General features: G+C 42.3%; 1 protein-coding gene across 1 annotated transcript in view; it reads left to right on the top strand.

Annotated features, from left to right (window-relative positions):
- The first annotated feature begins 10,329 nt into the window (after positions 1–10,329).
- Positions 10,330–14,363, top strand: part of LOC124613011 (trypsin-7-like) — a 151,197-nt gene continuing 147,163 nt past the window's right edge. Inside the window, exon 1 of the mRNA XM_047141565.1 lies at positions 10,330–10,480. Within this exon, the coding sequence (XP_046997521.1) occupies positions 10,364–10,480 (117 nt within the window). The 5' untranslated portion in view covers positions 10,330–10,363. The remainder of the gene's footprint in view (positions 10,481–14,363) is intronic.

The raw sequence follows: 14,363 nt of genomic DNA, 5'->3' as shown, positions 1-14,363 counted from the left end.
CAAATTTTTGCCTATTTTTAATTACCTATTTTCACACTCTATCATCTACATGACACATTTTTAACAGACTTATTGGTCACTTCCTCAAGAGTTTTTTGGCTAAGTACACAATTCTTAAAATTGCCACCCAGCTCGTCCTGTACCTCTTGCAATTTGTCCCCAAAATCATTTTCTACTGCGTCGACTCTGGTGTTAACCACGCCAACCTCCTCAGAAATTTTCCCCACGTGTGCCTATAACCTTTAATTTTGTGTCAGTCATCGATTCATTATCTGATTTAGTCTTTCACACAGCTGTTTTCACTCTTTTGCTTGAGCGCGCCACTCAAAAAGTGTCTGTCTCCACTTTACTCCAGCCGTGTTCTGGCACTGTCTAATTCTCAATGACTGAAGGCCATCCCCACCAAAAATGCATTACTCTTAAATTCTGCAGAAGTGATTTTGGCTCAACTTGTCCACTTTCCACACTAAACTAACATATTAGAAAATACTAAAATTAAAAAAATCGTTATAAACATTCGGTCACACTCAGCACATTCACAATTAATTATTTACTGATGGTTTGTTCATAAATAAATAAGGTAGCATTCTTGCACAAGTGAGCTCATATTAAATGACAACAGAACATCGTTAAATATTGTATAAATGATTATTTATGCCTGCTTCGCGGAAACGTCTTCACTCTCTTTTCGGTAGTGGTGTCAGCTAACAAATTAAAATGCGTTTTCAACATCAATTGTAATCATTTTTAAATAAAGTTGTTGGAAAAAATATTAATATATTCTTTAAATAACTACTCAAGTAGAACAAGATATGAGACATTCATGGTGCATTCATTTGCTGTGTTATTGTGGAGGATACGATGTTCTGATAAACATTTGCTCAATAGAAAAGATATATGAACATAATAAACCAATAAACAAAATAGTTACAGATACAAACCTTTCAAGGATGATAGCTATGGTGAAATGCTACCATCTGAGATATCATTTGATGAAATCACGTGGAGTATGTAGAAATTTTCTAAGGTCATTGTGAAAATATATATACACTATAAAATATAAACTTTTATAGTTTTTAAGTTATTGCAGATAATATAGTTTCATTAAATACACGTCATTTTTTTGAGATCGCAGATGTCTTCAGATTTGCTCTATTATTAAGTTGTGATCTATTACAAATTTCTAAGAGCTGTAAGTAGGCATGTTTCTGGCTGTCTTACGTTCTGCCATTTCTGGAGCACTGTCCGTCCTCCGGCTAAGCAAGCGACTGCTGTTCACACGCCCTTTGGTTTACCCATTTCCTGCCACACGCTCCCCGCCTCTGTACCTGGGCTCTGTCCTGGCCTCGCCGCCTAGTATTCTTCCGTAAGAAAATTCGTTTCCCAACAATTCTAGGCGGCCGAATAACTTGCCTACATACGCATAACGTTACAGACTTCAGTATTTATTCAATACAAGACTATACATATGGGCACATTTTACGGTTGTCCAACGTACTGCATAAAATCATTCTACATAGCAAACGTTCCATATGATAATATATTTTACTCCGTTGATTGCGATGAAAAGTTTTTGCTAAGCCCTTCTCACGATTCCAAATGGCAAAAATGAAGATGAACAGTTTCAGTTTGACGAAAATTAACGTCACTTAGGTCATACTTTAAAACTAGAATCATATGTTTCATTGGTTTCTGCCCAATAGCTCTCTGCACATATGCAAATATTTTCCATTGGGGATACTTTGCTTTTTAACATGGAATGCTGTCTCAAACTTCCTTGTTGCTGTATTCCAAAGAATTCCAGGGGATTAGCGTTCAATCATTTTGCCCTCGGTGACAGAATAAATCTAATAGTTTATACTAGGAAGAAGACTTCAGCAGCTTTAAATGCGCTTTCAACTACGATGGAAAACAAGTAGATGGCTTACACATTGGTGTCTAGCCCGTTGAGCGCTCGACAGGTGCAGATCTGAATTCATCGCACGTAGCGATCTGGGGAAGAAATTCTCAGCTTTCCATTTAAAATGTCTGAGTTACTCGACACAAATGTGGACGGAGATCGAATTTATGCGCTCAGGTTTCGTCAAACTAAGTGCTGCTACAAACTGGTGGCGCAGTACAGCATACCATATCTCTTACTGGTTTCAGTATCCATAGTTACAAATTGCTACACAAAAGCATGGTTAAGAGACACGAAACATTATTAACCACTCCGCTCACATGAAATTCGGAAATACTATAGGGCGTCATTCACACTTAACGATATTAGTCACTGCTTTGCAGTTGCCTTTCCGTTGCTCGTGAGTCCAGCTTTCTGCATTCCAGCACATCTGACGCCCGGATACTACGGACTTTACCACTCTCTCACAGACACTTGACGTAATGCGAACATCGTCACTCACTGAATTTGGGCTATTAACTACGTCCTTGTTAGACTACACTGAGAGTTCATAGAAGAAATTCCCCAACTGTCACCAGATAGGTTGGTTAGTTTGGGGAGGGGGAGGAAACCAAACTGCGAGGTCATCGATCGGTCTCATCGGGTTAGGGAAGGATGGGGAAGGAAGTCGGCTGTGCCCTTTCAAAGGCACCATCCCGGCATTTGCCTGAATCGATGGATGACTTAGGTTAATGGGGATGCCCAGTGACCTATTTTCCCGCCAAAATTTGAACTTCCCGCCAAAATTTGACCACCAGTTACTTAGGTTATTGGAGGTAGCACAAGGGATGTTTCTCCCGCCAAAATTTTCCCGCCATTTTCTTGGGGAACGGAGGGGATAGGGTAGAGGATAGAAGTGGGAGTGGAGGGAGGGGGTTAGGTTAGTGGAGGTAGCCCAAGTGACCTATTTTCCCGCCAAAATTTGAAGCTTCCACCACAATGTTATTGCAATGTGTGCCACATCTATGGCTGCCATCTTGGATCCGCCATCTTGAATAAATTCGGCAACAATGCCGAGTGGTTCAAAAATGGTTCAAATGGTTCTGAGCACTATGGGACTTAACATCTATGGTCATCAGTCCCCTAGAACTTAGAACTACCTAAACCTAACTAACCTAAGGATAGCACACAACACCCAGTCATCACGAGGCAGAGAAAATCCCTCACCCCGCCGGGAATCGAACCTGGGAACCCGGGTGCGGGAAGCGAGAACGCTACCGCACGACCACGAGCTGCGGACAATGCTGAGTGGGTCCACGTCCTTGTTGCCCTACTAATGGCGTTTCTGTGCTAGCAGTTTCAGTTCCGTCAAATGTGTAATGAATCCATTAATGTTCCACTGCAGTATGGAAGCCATTTTAACAGTGAGGTTTTACTCCTTCTTTCGCTTTCTCGTTCCACTATGGTGGAGAGACTGCAACTGAAGGGGTGGGTGGGTGCGTCCGTTGTGGAGCTCGCCTCAGGCAAACGTCGCTGCCCATACTGGCGATGATATGGTCATTGTCAAATCCATCATATAGCAACAAGCTCGTGTGGTCCAATGGTTTTTAAGTGGATCGCTTTGGCCATTTGACCTTCCTGCCCAGCTTGGATTTTGGAGACTGTTGAAAGGCTGGCGTGACAGAGACACTGTAGTGGATGTCTTCTGCCATCTGCCATGAGGGTTTTCTATTTACGCTGACATTATGTTCAGTAACTTTCAGTTCTTCAGCTATAGGACGACTGGGCTGAGCGACCAGCGGCGTTGGCTGACAGCTCCATTTACAGGTGCAGGTAGATGTGCCTTGCTCAACCATCATAATCTGGGTGCTAACAGTGACCTTCTGGACAGGCTGGTCCAGTGCTGAGGCAGAAGACTTGACGAAACTATGGCATCTGAGTGGCCTTAAATTCCTTCTTTGCGTCCGATTACGAAACGCGTTGGGTGACTTTAAATTCCTGAATCTTCTTTTCTTCAGCGAAAATAGGACAGGCCTGCCCCAAACCGGAATTCAGTTACCTCAGCAGCAAAATAACCCATGACGGTCGGTGCAAGGAAGACATCAAAAACAGACCAGCACGTCAAAAACGGCATTCCTGCAATGAGAAGTCTACTAGTATCAAACACAGGCCTCAATTTGGGGAAGAAATTTCTGAGGATGTACTTTGGGAGCACAGCATTGTATGGTAGTGAAACATGGACTGTGGGAAAATCAGAAAAGAGGAGAATCGAAGCATTTGAGTTATGGTGCGACAGAAGAATGTTGAGAATTAGGTCGACTGATAAGGTACGGAGTGAGGAGGTTCTCCGGAGAATCAGTGAGGAAAGGAATATATGAAGAACATTAACATGAGGAAGAGACAGGATGGTAGCGCATGTATTAAGACAACAGGGAATAACGTCCACGGTGCTGGAGGAAACTGTAGAAGGTAAAAACTGTAGAGGAAAACAGAGGTTGAAACACACACAGCAAATAATTTGAGGACGTGGGTTGCTACTCTGAGATGAAGAGGTTGGCACAGGAGTGGAATTCGTGTCGGATCGCATCAATCCAGTCAGAAGACTGATGATTCAAGAAAAAAAATTGTACTTGACGACTGAGACACTCCCGATTGGTTTGGATATTACTAACCAGAGAGCAGCAGCCTATTAAATGAGTTATACTGTGCCCTACATATAAGGCACTGATTGGCTAATAGTGCTGTGGGAGTTGTTTCGTATCTGTGTTTCGGCTGCTGAATTATGCACTAACACAATCAATAAATTTCTAATGTAATAACACTCACTACGGTGTTTCGCTGTAATTAAGTGTTACATTCTTGATTTTACGCAAATGTTTGGTAGTTACTCCCTTCGCCCTTACAATTTAATTATGGTTTTACTTATAATAGGTTTCTCTTTGATATCTTTACAAGATAGCATGAAGTAGCACAAACACACCACAGTCCTCATTGAAATCTAACTATAAGTGGCCGGCGCGGTTGACGCGAAACGCGTAATCACGGTGCGCTGTAATACTTAATAAAACAATTCAGAATAAACTCTTTTGTCATGATAAGGAGATTGCTGTGGGTCAAAAATCCGCGGCGTCGGGGACCAGGTCAGTCGACAATATGTGTTACGGGCGGCCTTCCGCCAGCACACCACGTCCTGCTCCGTCAGAGTTCTTTTAGCGACTATTGCCCCTACACATTGCCTGCACTCCACTTAACTAACAATTGCAGTATCTGTCGCGCTTGTGGCGGTCAACTATCGATATCTAGGCTACCACAAAAGAACTGTTTATCATGTGATTAGAAAGTGATGAACATCTTGGACAAGTCACATCGTATCATTATTTAAGGTTAATACTAAAAAGTCATCATGCAAAATTAGTATTAGGAAGGTAAATGGGAGAGTCATATGGTAACGCAATTCATCTGTAAAGAGAATCACATACGAGACGACAGTGTGGCCAATTGTAGAACAGTGTACCAGTATTTAAAATTCTTATCAAAAATGTATGACAGCGAGGATAGTGATAATTCAGAGATGCGCTACAAGCCTTGTACCAGATCGGTACAGCCCATATGGAAGTGAAACAGAAATGCTCGGAGAATTTAAATGTGAGTCCTTGGAGGAAAAAGAAGTAGTTCCTGCGAAATCCTGTTGGGTGTATTAAGAGAATACTACGCGGCATTATTCTGCTACCATATAATATCCCACGTACGGATCATGAGATGAAGAGAACAAAAATTAGGGCGCGAATTGGGCCAGACACCTTTCCCTTGATCTATACGCGAATAAAATTGATAACATTAGTACGAATCACTCTCGCCACGCAGTGTACAGCGCGGAGTATTTATTTAGGTATAGACTTAAGTTCAAGGAAGCCCTTTGGTAGATTCCAAGAAGTAATTTAGGGCCAATAATTATGAAGTAAGGTAGAGGAACAGCTATCCGAATATCTATTAATGTAACTTCGGTTAATCGAAAGTATTCCAGCAGCAAATTTTGCCTTCGTGCTGTGTAGAAACTCAGCAGGCGCTAGGGCGAGCAATTCAGCTTTTTACCCCTCGCTGTGAACTGACATTGTTGTTCCGTGTGCAGAGTGGAAGTCTGAACCTTCTGTTGTCATAAATGGTACTGCTGTTGCACCGTTCGCAATGGGAACTTAATTCAGAAGCAAAAACAAACATTGGACTTCTTTTTCTAAACAGTGAATCTGTTTTAATGACCATTATGAAATTTTCAAACTACGCGTGTTATCTCTAATACATGTATTTTAATTCACTGTTTCTTTTTTTCATACTCCTACGATCACTGGTGCAATAAGTTTTCCTAACTGAACGGTTATCCGAAACATCAGTTATATGAACACCCGGGCGTCTCGAGCTGTTTCGTATAATCGGCATTATTCTATATTACGGTTTCCCATGTGAAGTGCAATATAGCGTGCCAAGAGCGTGTCACGGCTCTCATTTTAGGGATAGAAGGAGAGGGGGCAACTCATATTAGTTTCACGGCAAATGGCAAAAGAAAATAATGGGTGTATCACAGAGGGCTTCTCAGCTTTGAAAATTCATATTTATTTATTCATTTAACTTGTTGTTGTTTTGGTCTTCAGTCCAAAGACTGGTTTGATGCAGCTCTCCATGCTGCTCTATCCTGTGCAAGTTTCTTCATATCCAAATGACTGCTGCAGCCTGCGTCCTTCTGAATCTGCTTACTGGATCCATCTCTTGGTCTCCCTCTACAACTTTTACCCGCCACACTTCACTTCAGTACCAAAGTGGTGATCTCTTGATGTCTGATAATGTGTCCTACCAATAGTTCCCTTCTTTTAGTGAGGTTGTACCTTAAATTTCTTTTCTCGCATATTCTATTCAGTACATCTTCATTAGTTACGTGATCCACTCATCTGATCTTCAGCATTCTTCTGTAACACCACATTTCGAAATCGTCTATTCTTTTCTTGTAGAAACTGTTTATCGTCCACGTTTCCCTTCCGTACAGGGCTACGCTCCGCACAACCACTTTCCATAAAGATTCCCTAACACTTAAATATATATCAATTTTCAATCACTTGTTTTTTATTGCCCAAATAGCGCAACTCATCTACTACTTTAAGTGTCTCGTTTCCTAATCTAATTCGCTCTGTAACACCTGATTTATTTCGACTACATTCCACTGCTTCTGTAACACCAAATTTCGAAATCGTCTGTTCTTTTCTTGTAGAAACTGTTTATCGTCCACGTTTCCCTTCTGTACAGGGCTACGCTCCGCACAACCACTTCCTAAAAAGATTCCCTAACACTTAAATGTATATCAATTGTCAATCATTAGTTATTTTATTGCCCAAATAGCACAACTCATCTACTACTTTAAGTGTCTCGTTTCCTAATCTAATTCCCTCTGTACCACCTGATTTATTTCGACTACATTCCATTATCCTCGTTTTGCTTTCGTTGATGTTCATCTTAACCCACCTTTCAACACAATGTCCATTCCGTTCCTCTTCCAAGTTCTTTGTTATCTCTGGCAGAATTACGATCTCATTGGCACTTTTAACTAACAGATACTGTGTGGTGTCATTTTATAGCAAAATACATAACATTTTTACCTTGTACTTGAACTGTTTCAATGTGACTTCTGTTAGTTGCGAGGTAGATTCTAACTCTGGGCTCTCGTAGGGAAGCCGGTAAGGATGGAACGAATACGGTAACCTCGATGAATTCTCAAATGAAAAGGTCAAGAGGTGTGAGGTCCGGCGAACGTGCGGGCCGTGCAATTGGCACACTCCGCCCATCCACTTATCTGGAAAGCGGATATTCAGGAAGTCCCGGACACTGGAACGGTACTCTGGCGGCGTGCCATCTAGCATAAACTATACGCTACGTTCTTGGTCATCATCGTCAATCAGGGTGCTTAAAAAGTTTGTCTCACTTGCTCTCGAGTCAAGCACAACAGGATGACGTGAGGATCTGCTGTGTCTTACTTGAGTCAAACTTCATCAGTTTTCCTTCATGATGACACCAAGACTAAGTCTGTAATTCGAATGAATAAGGTTGTACCAATCATCAAAATAGTAAAGCTATTCTTGATACACACCGTAATTTTGAGATCTCACGACAGACCCTTCTGTGCACACCTGCTACCAGTCCACTCCGTAATGCGCCTTTCTTCAAGCTGATATTGAACTGATATGTCTGTCTGTGTGGCGCGGCAGAATTCAGGTTCGGTTTGTACAGACTGGTACCTTCCGCTGGGTACGGTAAACGTATAGTGAGGTGACAAAAGTCATGGACTACCGATCTGCACAAATACAGACGGCTGTAGTATCGCGCACACATGGTATAAAATGGCGTTGCATTGGCGTAGCTGTCATTTGTACGCAGCTGATTCATGTGAAACGTTGTCCGGCGTGATTACCGCTCAAGACGGAAATTAACAGACTTTGAACGCGGAATGTTAGTTGGAGCTAGACGCATAGGACACTCCATTTCGGAAAACGCTAGGGAATACAACATTCTGAGATCCACAGTGTCAAGACTGTGCCAAGAATACCAAATTCCAAGCTTTACCGCTCACCACGGACAACTCAGTGGCCGACAGCCATCACTTAACGACTGAGAGCGGCGGCGTTTGGATAGAGTTGTCAGTGCTAACACATACGCAACCCTGAGTGAGATAATCATATAAATCAATATGCGAAGTACGGTGACCGTATCCGTTAGGGCACTGCGGCGAAATTTGGCGTTAATGGGCTGTGGCAACAGACGACTGACGCTAGTGCCTTTTCTAACAGCACAACATCACCTGCAGCGCCTCTCGGCACGTGATCATATCGGTTGTACCCTAGACGACTGGAAAAACGTGGCCTGGTCAGATGAGTCCCGAATTCAGTTGGTAAGAGACAATGGTTCGAGTGAGGCGCAGACCCCCACGAAGCCACGGATCCAAGGAACAGTGCAAGCTGCTGGTGACTCCACAATGGTGTAGGCTGTGATTACTTGGAATGGACTTAGTCCTCTAGTCCAACTGAACCGTTCATTGACTGGAAATGTTTATGTTCGACTACTTGGAGACGATTTGCACCCATTCATAGACTTCATTTTTCCAAACAACAATGGAATTTTTACGGATGACAATGCGCCGCATCATCGGGCCAAAATTGTTCGCGACTGGTTAGAAGAACTTTCTGGACTATTCGAGCGAATGATTTCGCCACCCAGATCACAGGAATCTCATCGATCATTATTGGACATTAGCAAGAGGTCAGTTCGTGCTCAAAATCCTGCACTGGCAACACTTTCGCAATTTTGGGGGGCTGTAGAGGCAGCAGGGATCACTGTTTCTGCAGGAGGCTTGTAACGACTTGTTGAGTCCATGTCACATCAAGTTGCTGCGCTACGCCAGACAGTGGGAGATTGGACACGACATTAGGGGGTATCCCGTGACTTTGGCTCCTCAGTGTACAGGGTGGTCCATTGATACTGACTCGGCCAAATATCTCACGAAATAAGCGTCAAACGAAAAAACTACAAAGAATGAAACTCGTCTAGCTTGAAGGGGGAAACCAGATGGCGCTATGGTTTGCCCGCTAGATGGCGCTGCCATAGGTCAAACGGATATCAACTGCGTTTTTTAAAAATAGGAACCCCCATTTTTATTACAAATTCGTGTAGTACGTGAAGAAATATGAATGTTTTAGTTGGACCACTTTTTTCGCTATGGCTCACAATTTTAGACGAACAGTTGGTAACAGGTGGGTTTTTTAAATTAAAATACAGAACATAGGTACGCTTGAACATTTTATTTCGGTTGTTCCGATGTGCAACATGTACCTTTGTGAACTGTGGTACAACTAAAACATTCATATTTCTTTACGTACTACACGAATATGTAAAAAAAATGGGGGTTCCTATTTAAAAAAACACAGATGATATCCGTTTGAACTATGGCAGCGCCATCTAGTGGACCAACCATAGCGCCATCTGGTTTCCCCTTCAAGCTAGACGAGTTTCGTTCTTTGAAGTTTTTTTCGTTTGACGCTTATTTCGTGAGATATTTGGCCCGGTCATCAATGGACCACCCTGTATACGGTTTGAAGCAGCTTCTGCTAGGACCTTTGTTCCGAGCGCAATGGTCGCATCATTCAGTCGCGTTATGCATGCGCTCACGCTGATTCACCGGCACAATGCCGCACATGGGTGTGAGAAACTACCGTAACCGGGTAAGTGTTTCCTCCGCGCCGCTGGCGGGTTATGTTATGGTCACCCTCCGGGGCGGTACAGCGGACGCGTCGGGGCGGTGAATGGAGAAAGCTCTGCCGGCCTGCATACCGGCCGTGCTCCTCCCTCCTCCCGGCACTCGCCTGCGCCTTCGCCGTCGCCCTCGCAGTCGTCTTCGGCGCCTTCGAGGTTCCCGCTCGGGGCTCTCTCCGGCGGTACTGGCACTCCGCTATGGGACGCCGCGGCCGCCGGACGTGGTTGCGCATGCGCACGGGCGTCGCCAGCTTGCCGCTGCCACTGCTGCTGCTCGTCATCATCGGAGTCTGCCACTGTTCAGGGCAGCAACAGGTGCGTGCCGCTCTTTAGCGAACGATAGGCTGATAATGTGTGCTTCCAAATACATTTACGTACAGGGTGAAGAAGTATTTTTGGTCAAACAGTAATTGCAGCTATAGTATACTGATTACGCTGTAGAACTCGAAATGGTGTTAAAGAGAATTTTGCATGTATATTCTGCAGCGAGAAGTTTCTCTCTACTTTAGAAACTTTTGTGAAATGATTGTTCCGGTCTGCAGCTGGACAAGCCATTTAATAAAGCTCATAAAAGCGTTTGTGGATGTTCTATGTTTTGGAAACATGTTGAGCAAAATAACAATGTTAGAAAACGCACAGTCTAAACCAGGGTAGTTTGCGTCTCGTCATTAGAGCACTAATTGCTTGTTAAGGGCAGTAACTGGTCAATCTTGAAATCGTTTAGGAGAACGACGAGAAATTTTAAGGATGAATGGACGGGAATTTGTATCCTACTCCTGCGACATTTGTGTCCAACATCTAGTAGCACTTCACTCTACAGCAAATGTACGAAATGCCATAAAATTTTTCATATTTTCGTGGTCGCTTGTTGACGTATTGCTTGTTGGCCTTCGTCTCGAAATCTTCTGCTGAAGTTTGTTTGCGCATTCTCTTCTGACGTTTCGCTAGTACGAGCAATGGAGGGCGAACCTTTGACAATGCAGCCACTAATGCCGGCGAAACGTTAGGGAAATCATTGTCAGAAGACCGTTAGACGAAGGTCAACACGCAATAAGTTAGGAACTGTTACCAACTACATAAGGCAACTACGTGAACTTTTGTTGTTCACACTTCTATATATAACATCCGTAATTAATAGCTATAATTGCGTAATGCAGTGCTTATGACCTCTATAATAACTGCTCTTGTAAGAATCAAGCGTGCCAAGGCGTGTTACATGAAGTAAAACCACAAAGACACAACCCAGGAGATAAGCGTTCCTTCTGTATACTGAAACAACTAACTTCACGCGAAAGGTAAATCGTTTCTTTCCGTTCTGTGCCGTTTTGCTCACACTCTCTAGCATTACATACCGTTACTGGAATCCTACGATGACTATGCCCATATGCGTCTGTCTATACGAATACTACTCACCATTCCTATACCTTCCATTCCAGATTACCTGTCACAGTGACGCCCGGTACTTGCAAGCGGTTGGTCCTTTTGAAACTGTTCTTTACTTTCAGTCCCAAGTGAACAATTCTTAGCACCGCTACTATTGCTTATAACACTGCTGGCCAAGTTTTGAAGTTTTCTTTCACCCCACTTGACAATAACTTCATAAATCTTCATTTCCCTAATCATCCTCAGTCGGAGTACACAAATAATATATATGTCACGTCCTCCATCTTGCTCTCCTCCGCAATCTCTAAAGTTTTTCAAGTTTACTTTGCCGTTGTTTTCCTCATGTCTGAAAACGCCATGAGTGTTTACTTTTCTCGGGTTACCAAGATATTACAATTTTCATGATTACCGCTTCCACTGCTAACCGTAGAAGTACGTCTTCATTATTATCGGGTATCTCTTCTTCAATATTTCTCTTTTCCATGTACTGTCCAATAAATAATTTAGAAGTGTTAGATGAGTAAGTGTTGGTTACCGTTAAATGGTCCCAAAATGCGGAAGTGCTTGTATTTTACAACTTTTATTGAAAAACTCTTTTGTAATTACCCATACATAGCAAACCTGGTAATATGACCGTTCTTCCTTAGTAGAGAGCGTAACGTGTACATCAATGAACAAATACACGCCATCTGTCAGAATTTTGCGCCACGGAGTTGAAACACCAATCCGCACTAACGAAACTACACTTATTAAAACTTATTTCCAATTGGCATTAAACACGTGACGTTAAAACATTTTGCCATTAATTTAATTCAATTTATGATATGGCCTTAAGGATATTTTTCCGTATTATCTTTTGTAAGTGACAGAAATGGAAAGTTCACCCTTTTTATATTAAGGGCGCATTAAGGTTGAAGGAACCGCTAATATATGATATAAATCCGAACATATACTATCAGACTTTATAGTGACTGATGAGACGCCGTGTAGGCAGAACGTGCTACAAGTAGAAGAAAATCGTTAGTAAGATATGTATTTTACAATTTCCATTATGTCATCTAGTCAGAACAACTAGAGAGAAAGCTTGAAGGAAAAAGAAACAAAGCGAGAATTACCTAAACGACCGCCGTTTTATTGAAAATACAGAGTACCATTCCAGTGATTATTTTGCGTCTGCCTAACTCGCTAGCAAGACTCAGAATTCTGCTCGCCCTCTCACTTGGCTGGAAGCGCACTCTAAATTTAAAGCAAGCGACACATCGGCGGTGGATGTCGCTGCACACCTAACGGTTTGCCTTGCGGTGGTCGGAGCTGCGCTGATGTCTGAGCCACATTCAAGAGCGCACTGGTAGCATGGAAACCCTCCAGCTCACCAAAATAGTTTCATAAATCGTAATCGGTTCGTACGCATCTATCTGGAAACAAAAGTCACAACGACCAACGTTATTTGTTAGTTTATACCCAATATTGTCCTCATTTACCGTAAATATTACGTTAGCAAGAGAATTATCCAACCACACGACCTTTCTCAAATGAGCATCTTGGTACGCAATAAAGATCAATTTTACGAGTAAATCCACTTTTTCATTGGTCCCTTCATAACGATCCATGAACGTGGATACTGATTTCTTAGTCGAGTGGCCACCACTAGCTTCAAACACTCGTGTTCAGTGCAACTAAATATTCAACAAAGCTTGCATTATTCGTTGAAATGTGTGTATGGCATAACTGGCTGGGAGTCCTCGCCTGGTACAAGTGTTTTTATTCGACGATATTTCTAAAAGATGACTATAACACATTATACTTTTGTTAATTGAAATTTAGATGCAGTGTCAGATAATACTCTTCCAATGTCGTCGCTTGTAACGGGACATAAAACCTAACAATAGTTTTTCTGTGACATAGTTATATATAAAATGAAAACTAACATTATTAAAGTAATAGTGCGTGCGTATCGCAATGAAATGACGACTTTTGCGATGGTGCAGTCTGACTACACATCCGTAGACACAGCAACCGGGGAAATTTTGTGACAAACGATAACTGAAATCCTAATATAAAGACATTTTTGATTGAAGACAGTATTTCATGCAGGTCCTATCAGTAGTCTCTGTCAGCAGACAGGAAGAAATTCTACACAAGTAATCGAATTATTGAACCAAGTGGCCGGAAGCTTAAAGAGAGATAAATTGTAGATTTATGGGAAAGTAGCTGCTTTATAGTGAATGCCTTGAGTAATGCCGCTCTGGTGTCACATTTTTCCTCTTGGATTCGTCTGTCACAGTGGCCACAAATAACTGATGGGTGAAAGGTGTTCGAACAAAATTCAACGTACGAATATAATTAAGCAGTAATACCAAGCAGCCGTGGCACATGTTGTACAACGAACAGAATTAACCGTGTTCTAAATTTCCGCAGTTCCTTATGAGGTCATTAAGCTAAAATAATTATACTTTTTGATAATGTGTTCGTGACTGTGAGAGACAGATTTTACAAAAAATAACTGAAAATACTAATAATGACTAGTAAACAGCGAATAAATGAAGTGAGTGTTTTATTGTAAAACTAAAACTAGGATGGTCAAATGGAATTATTGTTTGTTTGTGTGTGTGTGTGTGTGTGTGTGTGTGAGAGAGAGAGAGAGAGAGAGAGAGAGAGAGAGAGAGAGAGAGAACAGTCGTATTCAAAGAAGACAGCAAAAGAATGCAGTAGAGCGCTTAAAAAAAATGCTTTAGCAGATAAAGTTCACGCATAGTAACCTGAGCTGCAAGATGCCACATGTGGTGGAACTAGCAGACCAGTTCGACGACATACC

Source organism: Schistocerca americana, chromosome 4, assembly GCF_021461395.2.
Source record: "Schistocerca americana isolate TAMUIC-IGC-003095 chromosome 4, iqSchAmer2.1, whole genome shotgun sequence".
NCBI lineage: Eukaryota > Metazoa > Arthropoda > Insecta > Orthoptera > Acrididae > Schistocerca > Schistocerca americana.
Note: the sequence above shows the minus strand (reverse complement) of the source record. Positions and strands in the feature narration are given on the sequence as shown.